The following is a 21,860-nucleotide window of genomic DNA, read 5'->3' as shown; positions in this document are numbered from 1 at the left end:
TCAACCGCCATTGCAACATGAACCTATACCCCACACGTAAGAAATCCCTTAAGCCGACTTGCTCTTGACAGCCTCACGACCCTTAGCGATGCGCTCGATGATCTGCTCACGGTCCTTGTCGAGGTGCAGCTTGGTGATGACGACCTTGGAAGGGTGGAGAGGAATGGGAACGCTCTGGCCGTTGCTCTTGTCGCGAACGATCTAAAACCGCAGTAAGTATCCGCCGCAGCAACTATGATGTAAATTGAAATCGTACCTTCTCGACGAAGATGGAGAACTTGAGACGGTAGACGTTGGTGATCTTTCCCTCACGTCCCTTCTGGGAACCTCTGGCAACAACTGCATAGAATAATTAGTTTCAAGATCTTGAGGTAATTTTCAGATTGCATCAAGAATCAAACTTACCGACTTCGTCGTCCTTGCGGATGGGAATGGAGCGGATCTGTCACAGAACGCTGGTTAGAATCGTCGGGTATTGAGTCATGCTGGCGCCTGCATCGTCCGTAGTTTCCAATCCCGAAAACTCGACTCGAACAGACCCAGATTCGATTTTGGAGAGTTCATGTGGTACATACTCCGTACTTCTCCTTGAGTTCCTTGGAGACGGGGGCGCTGAGGATGACACGGCGCTCGCTGGAAGGGGCCTGGAAGTGTGCCTTGCGAGACTTGCTCCGCGAAGAGGCGATACCTGGAGGAGACACCATCAGTATTGAAAGTTGAAGATTGGCGAAAATTCGTATCGATAGGGGTTTCGAGCAGTGGTAAATCAAGTCGGCGCAAGGCGAGATGCGAGAGAGTACGCACCGTGGGTTCGGACAGCCATCTTAAAGGTCGTGAGTGGGAATTGAACGGGTGTCGTTGGCGTTGGTCGAAGAGAGGATCTTTTCTGGTGTAGCCGAATATTCCAAGTTGGAGCCGGATTGTGTGCTTACTAATTTCCCGCTAAGCCATCTCAGGGCTTGTAATTAGACACCTGATTCTCAAGGCATAATTATACCGTGATATTATTGGTGGATGACGGGCTCCACATTCGACGCGCTTCTCAATGCGCCTCGACAACATCTGCGCCAGGCCAGCTCTTTGGCCACGCTTTGTTCAGAGTTGAGAAGTTTCCTTGCCTTAGTATTCAATCTTGGTCTCAATTTTGCGCATGAAGGTTTATTTGGGCCCATTTTGGTATACACGTCTTTTCCCTATTCGGCCGCGGTCCACGCGCAACGGATTCCATCCAAAGCTTTTCTTCGCTCGGTCCTACGACATCTCCAGCCATGAGATTCTAGCTGCCAGACACCTTCAACTCAATTTGAAATGTCTGGCGGAGGCACAGACGGATTCGATTGGCTCCGGAGCTTTCTTCCAGCCGATGGTCAACCCGACCACGACCCCAATCCCAACAATGAGGCTTATCAAACACATCCGGCATTCCACGATGCGGAGGAGGTAGCTAGAGCGGCCGTTATGCACCAGCAGGCACGTAATTCATATTCATTTATGAGGTCAACCAATCCTGGGACGAATCATGCCTCAAGTCCCTCCCAGGTGTCCTTACAAGTCTCAGGTGTCTCGGGTGGACGATATGGAGGAAATAAACACCAGCAAACCAACAATACTCAATTCAACAATCCTCCTTCTGGCCACTCTGTATACTCAGCAGATCGCTCTCACAATATAAACCAACAGCCAAATCCTCCCGTTCCGTCCCAACAGCACTTGGATGCTCAGCCACCTGAGGGTATGGACCCCGCTTCCTACCAATGGAGAACTTCCAACCCCACACCAAACTACTCAGATGCCTATCAAAACACCCAGAGGGTTTATGAAACTGCAAGGCCGACAGTCCCTGCACATCGAACAAACCAACCCATGGCACGGGCTGTGACCACATCACAAAGCTCGTATCAAGGCTACTCGGCAACCCCAAATCAGAATTCCCATATGTCAACGCAACCGTACGTGGAACAAGGGATGACGACACAAGTTCAAAGAACACGCATGCCGGCTGCATCGCAAAGTAATTCTTACAGCCACTCTACAATTCCATCACATAATGCCGAGCGACCCCCTCATTCCACTACAGCGCAAGGAATACAACCCACACCCCCAGTTGAGAGAACACATACACCGATAGCAAACCCTGAGACATTGCAAAGCCCGTACCAAAGCCCGTACCAAAGCCAATCTACGACCTCAGCGCAGAATACCCAGCAACAATCTCTTTCAGCTGCGGCGCAAAGACCTTGCCCGAGGCCGCCAGTTCAAGGGAAACATACACCGCTGGCAAGGGCCCAAGCATTGCAGAGCCCATATCAAAATCATTCCACGGTTCCAGCTCAGAATGTCCAAAGATCATCTCACACCAATGCACCGCCAAGATCCCACTCCTTGATAGACAGTGAGTCTTATACGCCTTTGGTCTCGCCGAAGGGTTCCCAAACTTCCGCAGTACGCAACACACTTGAACCCCGCCAGTCAACCACACCAGCCAAAATCACTCAAAAGGCCTCCAATTCACAAGCACAGAATCCGGGTACCAATTCTACCACACCAAACCAAATACCACCTGGACCTTCATCTCACAATCAAGATCATGTGCAGTCAACTGTGCCGACGGCGCCTCATAGAGTCCACAGCCCTGCAACATCACAGCCTGCAACATCACAGCCTGTCTCAACCCGCAGTCCCTCTATCTCTCTCGTCACTTCTGCTCCTACTTCTGCCTCTGGTTCTACTCCTCTAGCACCCCCACACAGACAACTATTGTCCCACATCATTTAGACAAGGGCTGGACGCAGGAGAAAGAAGGGACTCTGGGTAGCGCAGCACCTACGTCATCACACCAGTCACCGAATCAGGCAAGCCAGCAGCCTCCGATCTCCCGACCAAATGAACAGAGCACACCGATGGCTCCATCCGCCCATGCGTCACCTGCTCCCCCTGCAGCTTCTCACGTGGGGCCTTCTTATAAGGCTTCGCATACCTCAGGGCCTCAACGAGGTACCTTCTCTGGCTCGGCTGTGGCACAGCAGCCTGCTGCGGGCAATATGCAGACGCGAGTTTACCCACTGCCGGGACCAAATCACCATCAGAAGCGGTGGGTCCCAACCGAAGAGAATTCGATGCCACTTGCAAAGATGCGGCGGTTGGACAATGGTCAAAGTCAAACAGTGACCCTCAAAAACAACCAATCAGCAAGTTCGGTTCCAGAGGCCCAAGTTTCTACGGAATATGCCCGGCCTCGAGGCTCTGGTAAATTTCTTAAGAATCGTGACGACTTGGTCCAGCCGATAAGACGGAGCGATGCACTGGCCAAGGTCTCTTATGATCCGGCCACGATCGCGCGGGATGTCCTGATTGCTGCGGCAAAACATCCGACTGAAAAGCATCTAAATCACCATCTTGAACCACTACGTCGTAATTTCACCAAAATCGACTATTTTGCAAACTTGGCAACGTTTCGTTGGGACCTGGTAGATGTCAAGCAGCCTGAAACGCAGGTCGATCGTGTTCCTCCGGTTCCTGCACCCCACATGACACCTCTTCAACCACCTCATTCTCAACCACCGCAGGTAGCTCGGCACCCGGTTGCACGTGACCCCGCTGTTATACCAAATAATGTGATCACACGTGATCACACTTCGATGCCGTCGCGTGACACACCGCCAAATCGCCAAATCGCAGTGCTGGAAAGGATCGACGCGCGCGCCCCTCCTGGCGGTTTGAGCTCTTGGGGTACTTTACCTTTCAAACCCCCGACTTATCATTCTCCTCAACGCATTTTCTCTTCATCAAACTTGCCTTCTGGACTTCCTAGGATTGACCCTGTTCCTGCTTCCCCGAAGTTTTCACCCCACCGATCCGTCCCCCTCCCAACCCCCCCGCCGCAACAACAACCCCGACCCCAACAACGATGCCCCTCGACCACCAACACCCCAGCTCCGCCTAAACCCCCGCCTGCCACTAAACAACCGACCCCTAAATCTACCGCAAAGCCTAAACCTCAAAGTCAGACGGTCAAGAGCCAGTCAGACTCTGGTCGAGCCGTCAAATCCCCAGAGGCGAGGCGTCTTCCCCAGCCACAGGTTGTTATTCCAATCTCACCCGACAAGATGACCACGAAGAGAAGACCAGGGCGACCTTCCAAGAACGCATCGAACAATATCGAAATTGCTATTCACCGTGAACAACCAGTGCATTACCAAATCTTCGCGTGCAAATGGGAGGGGTGCGCAGCAGAACTGCACAATATTGAGTCGGTTCGAGCCCACCTTATCAAAGTTCATATCCCACACTCTCTCGTCTGCAAATGGCAAGACTGCGGCAATAAGACGCCAATGGCTGCGGCTGATATGTTTACGCATCTGTCGAGCGAGCACGTCTCAAAATTGGCTTGGGAGCTTGGGGATGGACCAGCGGTGCCGGTAACTGGTGAGAATGATAACTAGCTTGCGCTGGACGCCCCTCCAAGGGGCTGATCTACACGCAAAGTTTGGTTTTTATTTGAAGGAAATGTCTAATTGGATGAATATTCTAGCGGAAAAAAAATCGAATCACCCTTCCGTTGTGGGTAACCACAGTACCCGCAAAGGGACCATGGTCTTGCCGGTGGATGAGCACCAGGTTAAGGCCTTTAGCAAGGCCCATGGAAAATCGACGGAGAAGAACAAGGCACAAGCCCTGCTCGAAGCTGGCCAACATTGGAAGCAGCAGATCGGCCCTGAGATGGATTGGAGTGACCGTCGCCTGTCGACACCGGCTCGGCAGAGCAAGGTGCATTGTGGCGAAATGGCGTTCGTGGGGGAGCACTGATGCGTCGAATCGACTTTTGTGATACGTTTGCCCTCTCTTTGCCTTTCTGGAATTCGAGTTTATTGCATTGCAACCGGCTCGCATGGGAACTGGCGTTGAAAATAATATCATAATATGCCATCTTGCTATGGTAGGCAAAGCTCACGATACCCCGAGAGGTTCTGATTTATCTATGAGCTCTATACAGTGAATTCTCAAGGAACTGCAAAGTCAAATTACTCGAAGAGCATTGATGAATAAAGCCATGAGATTGGCAACAGTTGCCTTTCTCTCCAATTGATTGGACTGTAGTGTACAATTGGCTTGTGCCTGACTCGCTGGTAAAAGTAAAATCAAATGATGTAGGCGCTGGTATCTCGGTTCATTGTTGGGTTTTTGTATTTCCTTCTCTCCCACGCGTTGTAAATCGGAATTAATTCTCCTTCCCTGAAGCCGACACCTTGTTTGTGGACACCACTGGCACCGCACCCTCCGCCTTAATCTGGCTTGCTGATTCGGCGGACTCAGGCTCCTCGTCGCTGGAATTGACATCGAGGAAGTGGTATAGGACAATCATCATCATGGCGCAGGAGCCAAGGAAGATGGCAAGGCGGTAGAGGTCGTCGTCGGAGATCATTGTGAAAGGGGGTCAAGGAGAAACGTTGTGAATGGTGACAGATGAAATTCAGAGACAAAAGGACCGTTGAGAGACAATGCGTTCAGGGATGAACGATATAATCGGAGAAGACACGTCGGCCAGTAGTTCGAGTGACGCTACACACAGTGTAGTTGTGTAATGGTGGGTACCCCAGAAGCAGGATTCGAAGTTTCTCTTTAATGAATTGAGTGAATTGAGATGATTGACAGGACTGAGAAGAAGAGAAGTTAAGAGGGAGATGTGACGAAGTAGTTGTTGATAAGGTGCTGGAACATGAGAGAGCTATCGGGGTAATGTCAGTCAGTACTCACTCAGTCCACGTTACGATGTAATGTATTTAATGTATTCTGTAATGTATTTCAGTCATGTTACATTAGTCACTTTTCTTCTGCCGGTAGAAAGCTTCACAACTATTCAAATCTAGTAATAAGTATGTCACCCTTTGTACTTGATAGCCTCTTATACACGTTGTGGTATAGTCTCTACTAACTAGATAGAGAGGTAGAAGCAGAGAAAAATAGATTAGTAACCTCTAGAATTAGCGTATACTAGTTACATGAAGCCGGGGTATACTAGCAGGAATAAGCAGGCGGTAAGATAAAGCGGTCAAGAGTGGAAGTATTGGGGTGCAAATACTAATGAAACGCCACTGTATGTAGTAAACGGACGTACTTTGGTACTTTTGTCTCTCTCCTTACCTCTCTACCTCTCTACTCATCTTCTCTTAGGAATAGCCTTCTATACAACTCTTCCCTAAGAGAGTGAGAAAGAGAGAACTCCCCAGTTCAACAAGTGCTCCCTCTAAGTGCGTAATTCGAATTACCATTCTGCCGGGAACATTGGAACATTGGAACATCTTCAATTCTTCTCCCCCCGCCCAATCTCTTCTCTTCCCCTCTATTCTTCTTCTTCAATCAATTCTACTTTCTCCCTTTAATCATTTCCTATATGCATCTTTCTTCACTATGACCGAATTGCAGGCCACTTCTGGACCTAAAGCGGGTCCCGCATTACTGGCGTGTCTTCAGTGCCGTCACAAACACCTTAAATGCGATGGCAGGACTCCCGTCTGCAGCCGATGTGAACAGGCCCGATCCCCTTGTGAATATACCAAGTCTCGGAGAGGTTACAAGGGTCCATCGAAAAAGCGCCGCGCTAACTCGCCGGATTACTTGCCCATGGACCCCAACCCGGTAGGCATGCTCGATGTCCCCGTGGATTGGACCTTGCAGGCTGGTTTCACTTATGCGCCAACCATACCATTACCCTCTTCCGCATCAACTAGTCCTGGACTGCCAGTTCTTTCAACGCCAGTTATGCCATCCGTTCACCCGATCAGCGGACCGTTGACTCCTGATTCTTCCTCGGCTGTCGGCGGGGATGGCTACCTCCTCGATATCTACTATAATTATTTCCACGCCGCCCATCCAATGCTGCCACCCCACCGACTGCTATATTGCAACGTGTTCCCCGCATACCTGGAGCAGGTAATGAAGTTCATCGGTGCCCACTTCACCCCGGCCGCCTCGAGTGACACGTACCGGCCTACGATTATCGCAATGGTCCAAGAACAAAATGTGTCAGTGGAAAAGGTGCAGGCGCTGCTTCTGCTGGCGATTGTACTTCACTCAGACAATGAGCGCGGCGAGGCCGGCATTTGTCTAGCCGCTGCAGTAGATTCGGCCTTCGAGCTGGGTATGCATCAAGGGACGTTTGCGATTCTTGCAAGCAATGGGGATCCAATCCGCGCAGAGTCTCTGCGGCGCACTTGGTGGGAGCTCTTCGTAATTGAGGGTCTCATGACTGCCCTCGGTGTGCAGCGCGTATACCGAACTAATCAAGTTCCGCTCGAGGTCCCACTTCCATGCGAGGAGCGGATTTATCATGATGCCCTACCACCGCCACCATCCCCGACCATTGCGCAATTTGACGGGCGCGTGTTCGCTGAAGAAGAGCGTGACTTCTCCTCATACTGTTATCGTATTGAATCCATACGGATTCTCGGTCGTGTTGTGGCGATCCAGGATATGAGCGAAGGCCAGCAGGACCACGTGGAAGCTATTGATGCGCGCATTAGTAGTTGGGGCCATCACTTGCCAGAGTCCAAGGAAGAACTCTTGCGACCCGACGGGAGCGTGGATGAGATCATGTTCCAGGCGACCATGATGTTGAACGGCGCAGCCATCTACCTCAACTTCCCGCGGTCCGATCTTCTTTCATCCCCCGCTGTTGCTGCGGAAGTCATATGTGGCCACCATGGCCCGATCAGTGTGCCTGCATTCTCCCACAACGAGCATGCCATGAAGGCCGCCAAGGCCGCCCGAGAGCTATCCCGCCTTGCTGCCTTCCGTCTGCCCGTTATTAAGCACACCCCGTTTTTCATCTGTGCGCTCACTCTGAGCTCCATTGTTCAACTGGCCACCTGCTCTGTCAAAGCCGGTCAAATGCCGGACCCCAGCCGCGACCGTCTGTCGTTGACGATCGGTGTGTTCAAGTCGTTGGCTCGCACCTGGGCCATTTCCCAGTCGATCATGCGGCAAATCAAAGCCGTTGCACGGGATGTGATGGATTTGGGACTGCGTCCAACGATGGACTCGCTAGATCTGACCACAGTGTTAGATAACAGTCAGTTCTGGGTGGATCAGGGCCCAAGCTGAGAAAAGAAGATATAACCTACCACTCTCGTCCCTTTTCGCCTGAAGTTTCATACCGTCTCCAATATTTGCGGCTTTTTCGATAATCGTTGAACCAAAGTCAAGAGCGTGCTTCCGGGCCCAGCGTGCTCACCCTTTGATCAAAAGGTTGTGTTCACCATCTCCACCAACCCCGCTTGCAGGGCTCTGACCCTTTTGGGGGCTGAGCAGACCCAAGTGTGGAGTATAATAGTATAAATCTGTATCCGATTCCTGCCCGATTCTTGACCGGGATTACCTGGAGGGAAATGGAATGGGGGTTTCCATCGGTACCTGGCTTTGTATAGCTTTGTATATATCATCCATGTGATTTGTCTCTTTACCTTTATAGACTCGTTAAGGTTGTCCACACCGAGACCATGGGTTTATCTCTGTTTCTCTATGAGATTAGGTCGAGTGCCCCTAAAAGACATTTAGATGGAGTCATAGGGCTTGGACCGGAATTCCGTGGCTACGTACTATCTAGAAGGTCGGCCATCTACCATAGGCTTGAAGTATTCCAGTAAACAATGACAACTTGACTGATTGAAACATGACATATACAGAAAACATCAACGCCAGAGACCACATTCTCCCTGTCTATGAGTTTACCAGGCAGACTATTTGTACTCGCGGAGATACTTCAACCGCTTAATAGCAAGAGAAAAATCCTCATCGGTAGTGACCGTAGTTGCACGTCTGCCACCAGGAATAGCAGCCATCATTTCCTTGGCCTGCTTCAACTCTGAATCCAGAACTTCTTTGAGATTGAAGTGTTCATGTTCAATTGTACGTGCTTGCAATGTCCCTAAATTCCAGACTTGATTAGCACCAATGAACAATGATTACAAGGTAGAGAGGAGGCATATGATATTCCTTACGATCGACCTTGGCAAGGTGCTTATTGGCTTGGACGATTGCACCCCAGAGAGCACAGACTTCTGCCACTTTCCCAAAGGTGTCGTTGCGGATCCAGCCTAAAAGACCATTGAGGAGATCGGCCTCTATTCATTCATCAGTTCTCGTGATAGGTTAGAGGATGAAAAGATATGACTACCTTTGGACTCCCTAGATAGCCGATAGAGAGCAGGGATCTCGGCTGCCATGCGTTCGTAATTCATTTTGCCGATATAATAAAGATATAATAGATGTAATAGGTCAAAGACACGATAGAAAGATGGTGGTATCAAAGGAAATAGGTAAGAGAAGAGAAAGCGTGTTATATAAATTAAAAGAGCGACACTAACGTTTGACTTTCTAAGATAGATAGAGTCATCGACTTATTCACATTATCTGGTCCATTCAATCTGTTTAGAGAAAGCAGAGAAAGCCTTGGGATTTGGAACAAAGCACCTAAGTCGAAGTATACAAGATCTATTTTGAGAACAAAGATTTTACCCACAGAACGTTTCAACATCCGCCCGATTTCGATTTTCACATCAACGTCGAGGTATTTGACTTTCGAGAGCCTTGGAACTACGTGATGAGGACAAAGAAAATTCATTTCCTATCAGAATGGCTGTGGTTGGGATAGACCGGGGAAGAACAAAGAGAACGCCGACTCGGCTCTTCATAGCTGATCACCGTAGGGAGAAAAAAAAAAAAAAAAAAAGGAAATCCCTCTTCTTCAACGCCCATCCAATATCTTCTGAATCGTTCTTCCTAGTGATTTTACTTGAAATGGCGTCCGAAGACATTCCTCCCCCGGATTTCGTGAATCGCATGGAAAAAGTGCCAGCTCCATATCTGAGTGAACAATATGGCTACAGTAAAGACGGTAGGCTAAACGTGATCTGGGATTCCTCCAAGGAGAAAAAGTTGACCGATATTGGCAGGACTGTCTTGCGCAATGATTGCCTGGATGCTGGACCTTGATGTCAGAGCAGCGATCAAGAAGCGCGAGTTCCAACGCACATATCAGAGAATATGCCTTTACATTAAGCACATGGAACGTACGTTTGTTAGAATCTAGAATCTTGAAAAGGTAGAGAATCCAAGACTGATTTCAATCAATAGGCCTCATGGACCAAGCCAACATCAGATATGAACCCTATACCGGCGCGGAAGATGGTCGAAGAATGAAAATCGCCAGGGACACCTTCAAACCTCAGTTGAAGGCTAGGTTCATGACTACAGCACCGTACCCAGTCACAGCTCCTGTGAGCACCGATGGAGAGCTCTGTAGAAGCGTTTCGGATGCGCAGACTTTCGAATACAAACTTCACCAGTTGGAGATCCTTCGGTATATGGAGAGGGCTGATGCCCTGGCATTGACTGATTTCGAGACGAGTACGAGGCAGCCCAGACCTGAGACAGGCTAAATGAAGGGCCATGTTTGAGCAGTCGTTGATGATCTCTCGGTTTGAGTAGTTGATGTAATTTGATAGTGCTCCCCTTGGTGGTACGGGGTTTGTCGTTGAAGTGCAATGCCGGCTGTTCTGCTTTTGAAATTCCTCATGAGGTTTCAGTTTCAATGCGAAAATGGAAGAAATTATTCAAATCATTTCTCTCCCTTGTATAACTTCGATTCTGTGGCTAATGATCGGAATCTGTAAAGAAACTTAGAGCCCTGGAGCGAACCATGTTATAAGACGATTCACAGTTGTAAGATTCATGATAATGCATGAGTAATGATAGTAGAAAAAGAATTGGATTTCATTCAAACAAGTCTAACGGTGCTGCCGCCCAAGTGTAAAATCTAGGGGTATCTCAAATGCTGGGTTGGTGGTGTATGAGACGGGCAACAAAAAAAATCGCGGGCTATGTCAACAAGTGCTTTCACGAAACAAAATAACGAGGGAAATAGCTCCACGCAATGAAAAAGAAAAGAAAGAAAGAAAGAAAAAGAACAGAAAAAGCCAAAACTCCTTGCCTCATGCTCAGGTCGTATCGGCATTGCGTGAAAAATGTAGGAGAAAATGAATGAAACACCATGAGGAGAAATTCCGTATTAGGCAAAAAGGGTTTAGATGCCTGCACCGCTGCTCAATTCACGCATTTCCTGCAGGGCAACAGCACGACGTGCAACGACATCTTCGCGGCGGACCACATTGCGCAGTGCTTCACTCGCTTGAATCAACCCGTCGATGCTGATCGCGTGGTTGGTCATTTGGTGATTGATGTATGTATAGAGTGCGGCCGGGGTCGAGCAGGTCGTTAGCAATTGCTGCTCGTTGAGCTTGAGCAGTGCGAGAGCCACTTGGAACAGGAATGTGCTTCCACCTCCGCTTCCAGAGGCAAGGTTTTCGGCAACCTTGGTAGTCTTGTCTTTGCCCTCCTTAGTACCAGAGACATTTGATCCGGAGGCGTTGACTGCGCTGGTCACATTGAGACAGAGAACAACGTCCCATACGCGATACAATGCTTCTGCGGAGAGACAGTCTGTAAAGACAGAAAGGAACCATTGGAACGTGAGTGCCTCTAGTTCAATGCCCAGTTCCTCCAAGTGGGTAGAGAGTCTGGGAAGCAACTCTGAAATATACTGGCGCAAGACCACCTGATCGGCACGAGAGGCAAGCAAGCCATGGTCGTAGTAATGCTGGGGCAAAATAATCTCGATCATCGAGGTCAGAATCCAAAACGCGTCCTCGGCAGTCGGCATGATGAGCAGCAAAGACCCTGCGATGAGGTTCATGCCCTGGCAGTAGCCTACTTCGGGGTTACGGCGCGAGTATGAAAGCAGAACCTCTTTCAGCTTGCTGACACCAGGCCCTTTGCGGAAGAATACATTATCGGTGAGAGTGCGGCGTATATCCATGTCGATTTGTGCGACGACGGAAGGGTCGGGGTCCGATCCACCAACGCCATGCACAAGGTCATCATAGTACCCAGGAATTCGCATTGCCAAAGCCCCGCTGCATTCCGACCAAGTTTTGGCACGAAGAGCAACTGGGATGCCACCGAGTACGAGCAGCCGGAATTCTCGCCATTTCGCTCGGCCAACCTTGCCTTTGTTACCCAGACCCGCGATACCTACAACTTCGCCGTCGGCGAGCGAGACTTCTGGCGTGTCCACGGCGGCAAGAGATCGATCGGAAGTTGCTGCAGCGGCTGCCGCTTCGCCCTCCTTTCGGCGCTCGGCTCGCACTTTGCGAAGGAACTCGTTCCATCTCACAGTTCGATCGCGTTGCAGGGAATCATGGAGATCAGTCAACTGCTCCAATAACAGTTTCACCGGCTCCATCTCTGCGACAGTAAATCTTGAGGCTGTGTCTTTGAGCTGATCCGATGACAAACCAGCGAATTCGGGACTGTCGGCCGTGATAGCTGATGTAGACGCTGATGGCTGTGCGCTGGAGCCGACGGCCAGCGCCCCATCCTTGTCATATGAAACAGACGAGCTATGAGAGCGATTTTCTCCTGCAGTAGTCAAAGCGACAATCGGGCCTGCGGAGGGCGTGTGGGACAATAGCTCTGTAGGACGAGACGGGATCCTCAGATAGTCCTGCCAGCGACGGATGGCAACGGCCCCGCTTTCAGGGTCATCTGGTGAGTCAGGCAGAGAACGCGAGGCCTCGGAAGCGCCCTGCCGAAGTTTTGTGATTTCGGGGTCATCCTCATGATCTGACGCATCAGTTCGAAGAGTACCGAGAGTTTCTGCTATACTCAAACGATGAATGCTACCCTTAGTAGTATTGGCCTCTCTCTGGCGCTTCTTTCTATGTTGATCATAGATAAAACCGAACCGGTCAGTGAGAAATTCACCCGGTTGGGAATTGTTATAAATAGGGGTGAGCGTCGGAGGCTTCGACTCCATGGGCAAAATGGCGTCCATCTCAACGGGCCCAAGATTTGTGGAGCCTTTATCCGTAGTCTCCGATGCCACGCCCTGAGACACGCTCCCAGCTGCAGTCCGTCGCGAGGCGGGAGAGTTCATTTTGCCCTGGGCGCTCGATCCACTTGCAGATCGTCCAGTGGTAGGCAAACTAACATTGCTGTTAATCTTCTTCAGTGCGGCCACTGCCGACATTGAACCCTTAGCATTGCCAGACAGTGTTGACGAAGCACTTCTGTCCCCGTCCGGCCTTTTTTGCTGGGGCTTATTGTGGGTAGACTCAGCATCGCTTGCATCTTTGCTCGACTGGGGATTGCCAGCAAATAACTTAACAGTCCAAGAGCCGAGAGATCGTGAAGATTTGCGAGAATGAATGCTTGCATCGTCGCCGTTTGCGGAGGTGCTAGCAATGCGCTTCGCCGGTCCATTTCGTGCTGGGCCATCCAGGGGCTGGAATAGCTGCTCGTCAAGCGCCTTGCGTCGCATTGCAGGATTGCTAGGCACTCGGGGATGCTCGGCGTCTTCTTCAAGTTCACCAACATCACTCATAATGCTACTGGCGCGACTGGTTTTCCGGCTTGTATTAGTCGAGCCAAAAAGATACTCCTGCCAGCCACGAATCGAGCTTTGACGCTTTCGGCTGTCAGTGGCTCCTCTGCCTCGGGAATCATTGTCTGACCGCTGGGCACGAATCGTGGCCTGCGCTTCTGCCGAGTCACCATGAGCCCGAGAGCCAACGGTGTCTTCCATCGCTTGAGACATCAGCCCATTCAGACCAGAATGGGTTTGACCAGCATAATCGCTGCTATGAGTGCTTTCTACATCTGAGACACGGTCGCCCGGCGGGTTCTCCAACTGATATAGACGGCGTTCAATGTCTTGATTGGACACAGATACATCCCGTAGCATTCTCTTCAGCTCTCGCTCCCTTGCATCTGCGCGTTGGCGAAGGGCCGAGATCTCAGCATCCCGTTGAGCGAGATCGCGAGCGAACTGCCTCACCATCTTCACGGCCCCTGTCCCAGCAACCAGCCGTTCAATGTGCGCATCATCGGCCAAGTGCAGGGCACCTGGTATATCATGCGTGGGGACGGGATCGGCGAAAAGGGCAGCTCGGCCTGATTTGTGCGACGGCCCAGTCGTCAAATTTTCTAACGTAGCCTTCCTCCCACGGCCAGTCCCACCCCCATTTGATTGCGCTTCGTCTTCGCCGGAGAACAATGTATTCGCGAGACCACGGGTGAGAGTCGGAGATTTGTCTGGCGGTGAAAGCGAGGGGAATGAGGTCAGATCGGTTGTTGTATTGGAGGAGCCTGAATGGCGTTTTTGCATTTTGGCGCGAACAATTTTAGCATTTCGACTTCTACTCGAGGCGCTTGACGCTTGGGACGAAGAACGCCGCTGGGAGTGTATGTCGGAATCTGCCATGACTCAACAACCGGGCAATGGCGTGGACGGTGGAATAGTTGATTAATGGCTTCATGAAGGCTTTTCTTAGAGCTTCCGAAGCTGGGTAAATTGGAAACGGTGTCCGGACTAGGGAGACAGACAATCAACTAGATTATGTAGCTTCCGATATTTGGCTCGCCTTGTTGCGCGTGCTTGGCGATCTTTGCTGTAGTGATCCGTGGATGGAATGAAGGGAGATCGACCGTGATTTTCAGGGGCGGGCATGGATTTCAACCCTAGACACCCTATTTTAGGACCAACAAAGGCACCAGAAAACACCAAGCATAGATTTGGGTTGTTCTGAAACCCACAAAGACAGCTTTGATACCTACCCTACGGCACATGACGTGACCAGACACGGGTCATGTGACTTAAACTGTTTATATTTGTGTCACGTGAGCTCTGTCATGCTGGGTCCCTATGCCATGCCGTAGCCTTGCCGTAGTCCTGGGGCCTCGGCTCTCCGCATAACCGACAAGTGGGGAACGCTGATGAGCTGTTAGTTATAACTAGATACACACATGTTCTTCTAGCCCATTCAATTTGTTGTTGTTTTTATATATGTTGAAACCCCTTTACAATCACTCATAGCCTCACAATTATGTCTGCTGCAGCAAAGCAACGTCTTCAAGCCCTGAGCAAGCAGCTCGTTGAGGGTATTCCCTCCGAGGGCACGTTCGAGGATATCCCCAAGATCCGTCATGTTGCCGCTGATTCGGCAGGACCGTAAGTAGCCTTCAAGCTTATAGCTCTATTCTGGTTCAATCAGTTTCTAGCATTGTATACATTGCAGGATTAGGTGCATGACTAACACCTGAATGTACAGCCGGGTCAAGGACAAGGTAGTAATCGTGACCGGTAAGTACCATTCCTCAACGCCATTTCAAAGGCACCATACCAATTAAATCCCAGGCGCAAATTCTCCCAGTGGTATCGGCCGTGCCAGCGCGCACCAATTCGCCAACAATGGCGCCAAAGCAGTCTACATCTGCGACTTCAGCGACACCCATCTGGCAACGCACAAGCGGGAGCTAGAGTCCCTCTACCCGAACGTAGACATCCACGTGCGGTCATTCGACGCAGCCGATGAGAAAGCCCTGAGTGGAGTAATCGACGAAGCAGTCAGCAAATACGGCCGACTAGACGTGTTCTTCGCGAACGCAGGCGTGGTAGGCCAACCGAAGTTGTTCACCGAGATCGATGGTGAGGGATTTCTAAACACTATGCGAGTGAATGCCCTGGGGTACGTACACCCAATCCCTAAAACAAAACAATCATAGTTCCCCGATGCGCAAACGAACCTAACCAATCCGGACAAACAGCGTCTTCCTAGCAGCCAAACACGCAGCCCCAGCAATGAAGATAACCTCCGCCTCAAAGCCATACCCATGCGGCTCAATCATCGGCACAGCATCTGTAGCAGGCCTCCGCTCCAACGCCGGTTCAACCGACTACTCCGCCTCGAAGGCAGCAGTCGTATCGATCGCGCAGACGGTCTCGTACCAGCTCGCTGGGTCGGGTATTCGCATGAACGCAATTTGCCCCGGACTGATTGAGACGGGGATGACGCAGCCAGTGTTTGATCGGGCGCGGGAGCGTGGCACAGAGCGCAAGGTCGGGCAATTGAACCCGTTGCAACGGGGAGCTGTTGCCGATGAGGTTGCGCGTGTTGCGCTGTTCCTTGGTAGTGATGAGAGTAGCTATGTTAATGGTCAGGCTTGGGCGGTTTGTGGTGGATTGAGTGCTGGGCATCCTGTTGTGCCGGGGAAGTTGGCTTAAAATGGGGTCCCAGGCATTGGGTTGCATTCGAATAATGTACATAGTTCATGAATAACATATGAAATCCTAAAAGGAGACATACCTAATCCCATAAGCCTTTCAAAGGCTTGGCTACGATGAGTGTAAGGTATGGCAACTGAAAAAAGTACAAATTCACAGAATCCATTTTAAGAGGGCAGGGGGGCTATATAATATAGACCCTGGGAGATTGGATCAATCCAGATCAAGGACTGTAGATAAATAGGAAATATCATCCGCAGACAGTGCGGGTGGTGGGTGCAAAGTGGAGGGCTCTCTCTTCGAGATGAGCGCAAATCAATCAAATCAAGCCGTTCCATCCCAGACGGCACGACACATAAATAAACGAATTCCTCAGACAGAGAAAACAGGGCGAAAATGAAATATAAAAAAAAAACGAGGGGGAAAAGAAACAATATAAAAAGTCCCGCGAAGGCAACAGAATGACCATAAATTATTGGACAAGAAAACACAGATGGTCGGGTGGATATAATGAAGATCAAAAATAATCAACACGACGAAAAAGGAGAAATACGCCAGACAGCCAGAGCGTATGTGCGTATTCAGGATACTGCACAGATGAAATAAAAAAAGGGGAAAAGGCCTCGCCAGGCAGAAGGAGAAATAAGGAATGGACAGAGAAGAGAAGAGAAACAAACAAACAAACAAGATCGTCTCAGTCATCTAACTTGAAAAGCAGACCGAAAAGCTAGATCACCCGTGTGGCAGTGGGCCGCATGAGATCCTCGCTATTCTGCTTGGACAGAGTTCCACGCTCAGTCTGCTGGTCGTCACCGTTCTCAGTCTCGTGAGCATGTTCATCATCATCCTCAACGATCCGGGTCGGGATATCGCCGGGGCCATACTGCTGACTTGACCGCTCGGGGAAAGTCGAGCTGCTGACCATGGACATAGATGTGCTGGAACGGTTGTGGACCAGATCTGGGGTCGGGGGGATGCTGGAGTGGCGGTTGTCCGGGTGGAGAGAGCTATTGTCAGCGTCGCTGGTCTCGCTAGGGGCGCGGGCGGAGTTTTCGTAGTCGGAGCCAAGACGGTCGTTCTGGTTGAGCTTTTCGTTCTGGTAGAGCTTGTCGTTCTGGTAGAGCTTGGCGATCTCTTCATCGTCCTCGGCGTTCTGGGCCAGGTGCAGGCCTTCAACGGCGGCGGCGCACTGGTCGCTGATGCTGCGGATGATGTCCGCAATGGCATCAGTCTTGTCGCGCAGGTAGCGGTCTGCGACATCTGTGATGCTAAGACGCGCAAGGGTCTTGTGATCCTTGCCGAGGTTCAGCAAATGCTGCTCCAGCTCGGGCTTCATATCATTTACCAGAGTATTGTGACCATCGACATCCCTAGCCGTCTTGACGGACTCCTTCGACTCAGCAACTGATACATCCTCCCTGGGCTCCTCGGGAGCGTCTTCGTAGCCCTGCTCGACGATTTCAGTAATCTCCGACCTGCTACCAATGGAGCGCACGATGTGCTCCATGTGGTGGCTCTGTCCGTTGATGAGGCTGCGCAGGTGCATGACAACGCGCTGGGCATCTTCACGCTCGCGCGCGAGGGTCGCGTTAGTGTGCCAGAGGGCAGAGATCTCTTTCTGGTTGCGCTTGCGCTCACGCTCAAGCTCTTCGGCAATCTCTTGCTGGAGGACCAGTGCCTCAAGAGCATCGTCGCGCTGCTTCTCGGTACCAGACAGGCGCAGAGTAAGGCGAGCCACATCGTCCTTCTGTTGGTCGATAAGACCAGTGAGGCGACGGCTCTCGCGCTTGTGGGTTTCGATCTTGACCTTGAGCTCCGAGGTCTCCTTGGTGAGCTGCTCAGCAAAGGCCTGGAACTTGAGGAACTGCTGCTTCCAGGTTTCAAGCTCCTCGACCAAGAAGTTATTGCGCTTGGTGACCTTGCTGAGCTCGGTGTCCATTCTACCCTTGAGGTTGATGAAGTCTTGCCAAGCTTCCATGGCATCCCGAGAGTACTGGTTGCGCTCACGAACAATCTCGTTGAGATGACGCATGGAAACCTTGGTCATGAGAGGCTTCTTGACGGAGCCACCGAAGATGGCCTTCATACCGGTGTTGCGGCCCTAATAGGTATAACGTTAGTTTTGATTGTGGTTAGTGACATGGAGGCGAGTAAACGTACCAGCTTCTCGCACACATGGTCCATGACTCCCATGACAGCATCCTGGTTCCACCATTGTGGTTCTTCAATGCTTTCGACCTCTCCTCTCATGACGATGATCTGGCCAGCCGGGATGAGCTTGCCACCAGCGTAAGCAGTGCGCAGGTGCGGGGGCACACCGGAAGGCGAGACATCACCATTCAGGGATTGGGTCATGCGATTGATGAACTTGGTGCGCTGACCTTGGTTCAACACATTCGGAGGGCTGGAGGTGAGGACAAAGTTGCGATCGAGATCGACCACGAGGGCATCAGACGGGGCGTTGAACAGAGTCCGGCACTCGGCAGTGATACCCAGGATGTAAGGACCGGGCTCCTGGACCAACTCCTTGACGTGGCGGGCGTGAACCACGGGTACGTACAGACCACTCCACTCGTAGACGCGAACGCAGTAGCGAATGGTTTCCGCAGCTACAGTCAGCATCGCCGGGTAGTGGCTGACGAAAATGATACGGCGGGTAGGTGAGACAGCAGCCTCGATCACGCCGACAATGTTGGGGATCGACAGACAAGTGAACAATGGCCACATGGCAAAGTTCTGGAAGCCGGTGGGCGATGAGGGGAACTGATAGCATAGGGCATAATCTTTCATATCAATGCGGACCAAGTCATTGAGACGCGGGGCCGGGAAGCTGAGGATGCGGGAGACCTCCTCGGCATGGAACAGGTTGGTGGCCTTGTTCCAGTGAATCCACATACCACGGAGGTAGTCACCCAGTAGATCGTAGAGGGGATACCGGGAGAGGAAGCTCAAGCAGTAAGGAATCCAGTAGGTCTCATCTGGGTTGTCGTAGAAGTCCGGCTCCGTCTTCTTGCGCAGCTCGCGGATAGTCTCCGCACGCTTCTCATCGGCACGGGACCAAACGCGCAGCGCGATTCCGTATAGAGTGTGAGAAGAGTCCTGTTGCAACACAAACGCGTGGTGTGCACAGTGAGGCTGGCTCTTGCCGGTGCAGATCTCCACGTCGTGAGGGAAGCATGCTCGCATAGCCGAGTGTAGGGCTCGCGCGATCTCATTGTCCTGTTCTAGTCGAGGGCTGCTTCCCAGAATCTCTGGGAGCCAGAATTGACTGACGGCTCCCTTCATGTGGCCAATCTTGCCCTGGGCGGGGGCCGGCGCTTTGACCCATTGTGAAGGTTCGCGTCCGACACCGCATACCATGTAAGCATGAGTGAGTGTTTTCGGTGTCCGCTGAGCGGGCTTGATGCTGAGTGTAGACGGAATAGGCTGAGTGATGCGCGAGTGCAACGACGACGTACGGCTAGGAACGACCAGCGAATTTTCTCCTTCGCCGCGTGTCGTAGGCCGATCCCTAGTGGATGGGCGGACAAAGGACCCATGTTCTCGCAGAGAATGGACCATTGTTGCGATGTAGATTTATATATCGGGTTGAGTATGTCGAGTCAAAGAGTATATAGCGTTTTGAGAATCCGGGGTTGAAATATAGGAGTGTAGAAAGTCGAGGAAGCACTACTTGAGTGCAGTTCGAAATGAGGGTTTACCCAAGAATCAAGGAAAGTCGGGGAGATATTAGAGAGTGTGTGAGAAGCCCGGGTGAAACTTCAATAATGCTCAAGACTCGAGAACACACCCGCCATATGCATACAACTGCAGTTAAAAAAACAGAAACCCAAGAAAGAGGTTTAGGGGGAAGGACAAATAGGAGAAGAAGCAGAATCGAGGGAATTAAAGACTAAGGAGTTCTCTCCACTTTAATTAGCTGTACGGTATTTTGTTTACGGGGGTATTTATCGAGTGTATTTTAAATGTTTATTGTTTCATGTTTTTTTTTGTTTTTTTTGTTCTTTTTACTTTTTTAGTTTTCTTCACGGTTGACTATAATATGATTATTCGAAGCAGTCAAAGAGATAGGAATGATATATCCAACACCCATTGACAATGTTAGGTTTCGCCTATTCTTCCTGATTTGTTTCACCTCTTTTACTTGTTTTGATACTCAACTCATATCCTCTCCCTCGGTAATCTGCAGTGCAACCATATAATATATATGCAAGTTCCTATGTTTCGCCTGCGAGCAGTTAGGAGACTCCAACTACTTCATCAATTTACTATTTCACTATTTCATTTTTTTATTTTGACAAATATCTACTCCGTACTCCGTAGATATCCCTACTATGCCGATCATCTGATTTCATTTGAGGCCGAATTGAAAGATCGTGAGCCATGGATATCCCGTCTGAGTACCCGTCCGAGCTGGTAACAGGTTTATATGATTGGTTGGTTCCCCTGACCAGTCCCCATCGGTTCGATCCTCCAACCTTGGTTATGCAATCTGATTCCCCCTGAAATGATCTTGTATTATAACCTGGAACCTTGGAATTCCATTTGACATTTGGAAAAAGAAAAAAAAAAAAAACCTAAAAAAAAAAACCACATATGGTACTATACTGTGTGCAATATATATACTCTTGGAATATATGCCATCCCATATTCTCCCTATTTCCCCATTTCTCGCAAACTCTACTCGACTTGTGTTAACCCGTCAAAGCGGGCAAGCTAAGCTACTAACCCTACCGAGCTACTCAGTCTGGCAGTTTCGGCGGAGATCTCATTTCCCGGATGAGCCCCTCACGCACGACTTTGCAAGGCTCTGGATCCCATGTGGTAAGGAACCATTCCGTACATGTATGTACATGGTAACAGAGATCTGGCGAGGACACGGGATCGCGCATGGGAAGATCTCATGAACCAGCCATTGGAGTTAGTTAACTATGTTGTAGGGTTACTGGCGACCACTCTCATTTACAATGCACAATATATAAAGTACATCATGCTCCGTACTAACTAGTTAGTTAGTACTTTGTACTCTGTATGTATCACCAAGTATATATATAAATATATAAACTCGGAGAGTTCTTATGTCCGAGATTATAGAGCAAGTTCCTTTGTCTTAAGGTAAACTTACAATCAGATTTTTTTAAAACCTCTTCTCTCCCTTCGTTATCTATCACCATAGATTACTATTTTAATTGTAGATAGCCATTACCTTCCTCTCTCTCTCCGTACATTGTACATTGAACATTAGAAGCAAACCGAAAACCCTCAAGCTTAATTAATAGTGCTTATCTCATACGGAGTACTCCGTACTTCGTACAATATAAAAAATATCTCCTGGAATTCCTCCGAAGCCTTTCCAGAATCCTCCTTACTCTAAGCCTCATTAGGGTCTCTGGTCTGTCGATCCACAACCCGATCCACCCAATGTTTCGCGCAATGACCCACAACACAGCTCTCCCCAGCAAAATATAAGTACCAATAGGCGTCGTACCCGGTACCTTAGTTCATGCAACTGGAACCCGCAGGCCCCGAGGTATCCGATACACTGCATCCAGGTACCCAGATACCTTGGCGGAGGGTTTGATCTCAAGAATGGAGTTTAGTATATAGCATTGAGGTACAACATAAATGAATGTTCTCAGATTTGTATATTGCACAATATAATTGAATCATGTGGGGGATCAATAGCCTCACTAGTTGTACCATTTCCATTATTTTAATCCATGATAGGGGTACGAAGTAGTAG

At 50.1% G+C, this 21,860-nt stretch overlaps 9 protein-coding genes across 9 annotated transcripts; 4 read left to right on the top strand and 5 right to left on the bottom strand.

Annotated features, from left to right (window-relative positions):
- Window positions 1–48: 48 nt before the first annotated feature.
- On the bottom strand, window positions 49–823 carry N7516_000702 (60S ribosomal protein uL24; the record flags this gene model as incomplete). The annotated part of the gene is made up of 5 exons (XM_057213424.1): window positions 49–201; window positions 257–339; window positions 406–442; window positions 576–688; window positions 805–823. The coding sequence occupies 5 exons, from the start codon at window positions 821–823 to the stop codon at window positions 49–51; spliced, it is 405 nt and encodes a 134-aa protein (XP_057075307.1).
- A 485-nt stretch (window positions 824–1,308) lies between these two features.
- On the top strand, window positions 1,309–4,806 carry N7516_000701 (putative C2H2 finger domain protein; the record flags this gene model as incomplete). The annotated part of the gene is made up of 3 exons (XM_057213423.1): window positions 1,309–2,722; window positions 2,776–4,425; window positions 4,532–4,806. The coding sequence occupies 3 exons, from the start codon at window positions 1,309–1,311 to the stop codon at window positions 4,804–4,806; spliced, it is 3,339 nt and encodes a 1,112-aa protein (XP_057075306.1).
- A 412-nt stretch (window positions 4,807–5,218) lies between these two features.
- N7516_000700 (dolichyl-diphosphooligosaccharide--protein glycosyltransferase subunit 4) lies at window positions 5,219–5,422 on the bottom strand (the record flags this gene model as incomplete). Its single annotated transcript, XM_057213422.1, has 1 exon — window positions 5,219–5,422. The coding sequence occupies one exon, from the start codon at window positions 5,420–5,422 to the stop codon at window positions 5,219–5,221; it is 204 nt and encodes a 67-aa protein (XP_057075305.1).
- Window positions 5,423–6,408: 986 nt separating this feature from the next.
- Window positions 6,409–8,100, top strand: N7516_000699 (Zn(II)2Cys6 transcription factor; the record flags this gene model as incomplete). Its single annotated transcript, XM_057213421.1, has 1 exon — window positions 6,409–8,100. The coding sequence occupies one exon, from the start codon at window positions 6,409–6,411 to the stop codon at window positions 8,098–8,100; it is 1,692 nt and encodes a 563-aa protein (XP_057075304.1).
- Window positions 8,101–8,735: 635 nt separating this feature from the next.
- Window positions 8,736–9,236, bottom strand: N7516_000698 (uncharacterized protein; the record flags this gene model as incomplete). The annotated part of the gene is made up of 3 exons (XM_057213420.1): window positions 8,736–8,923; window positions 8,997–9,119; window positions 9,173–9,236. The coding sequence occupies 3 exons, from the start codon at window positions 9,234–9,236 to the stop codon at window positions 8,736–8,738; spliced, it is 375 nt and encodes a 124-aa protein (XP_057075303.1).
- A 559-nt stretch (window positions 9,237–9,795) lies between these two features.
- On the top strand, window positions 9,796–10,436 carry N7516_000697 (uncharacterized protein; the record flags this gene model as incomplete). Its single annotated transcript, XM_057213419.1, has 3 exons — window positions 9,796–9,892; window positions 9,951–10,067; window positions 10,132–10,436. 3 exons carry the CDS (start codon window positions 9,796–9,798, stop codon window positions 10,434–10,436), a joined length of 519 nt encoding a protein of 172 aa, XP_057075302.1.
- Window positions 10,437–11,080: 644 nt separating this feature from the next.
- On the bottom strand, window positions 11,081–14,221 carry N7516_000696 (TBC domain-containing protein; the record flags this gene model as incomplete). The annotated part of the gene is made up of 1 exon (XM_057213418.1): window positions 11,081–14,221. One exon carries the CDS (start codon window positions 14,219–14,221, stop codon window positions 11,081–11,083), a length of 3,141 nt encoding a protein of 1,046 aa, XP_057075301.1.
- A 718-nt stretch (window positions 14,222–14,939) lies between these two features.
- On the top strand, window positions 14,940–16,117 carry N7516_000695 (SDR family NAD(P)-dependent oxidoreductase; the record flags this gene model as incomplete). Its single annotated transcript, XM_057213417.1, has 4 exons — window positions 14,940–15,064; window positions 15,165–15,196; window positions 15,251–15,581; window positions 15,661–16,117. The coding sequence occupies 4 exons, from the start codon at window positions 14,940–14,942 to the stop codon at window positions 16,115–16,117; spliced, it is 945 nt and encodes a 314-aa protein (XP_057075300.1).
- A 727-nt stretch (window positions 16,118–16,844) lies between these two features.
- On the bottom strand, window positions 16,845–19,678 carry N7516_000694 (DENN (AEX-3) domain protein; the record flags this gene model as incomplete). Its single annotated transcript, XM_057213416.1, has 2 exons — window positions 16,845–18,218; window positions 18,278–19,678. 2 exons carry the CDS (start codon window positions 19,676–19,678, stop codon window positions 16,845–16,847), a joined length of 2,775 nt encoding a protein of 924 aa, XP_057075299.1.
- Window positions 19,679–21,860: the final 2,182 nt, after the last annotated feature.

The sequence above is a fragment of the Penicillium verrucosum genome, assembly GCF_028828655.1.
Source record: "Penicillium verrucosum strain IBT 35672 chromosome Unknown utg000001l_segment0_segment0, whole genome shotgun sequence".
Classification (NCBI taxonomy): domain Eukaryota; kingdom Fungi; phylum Ascomycota; class Eurotiomycetes; order Eurotiales; family Aspergillaceae; genus Penicillium; species Penicillium verrucosum.
Note: the sequence above shows the minus strand (reverse complement) of the source record. Positions and strands in the feature narration are given on the sequence as shown.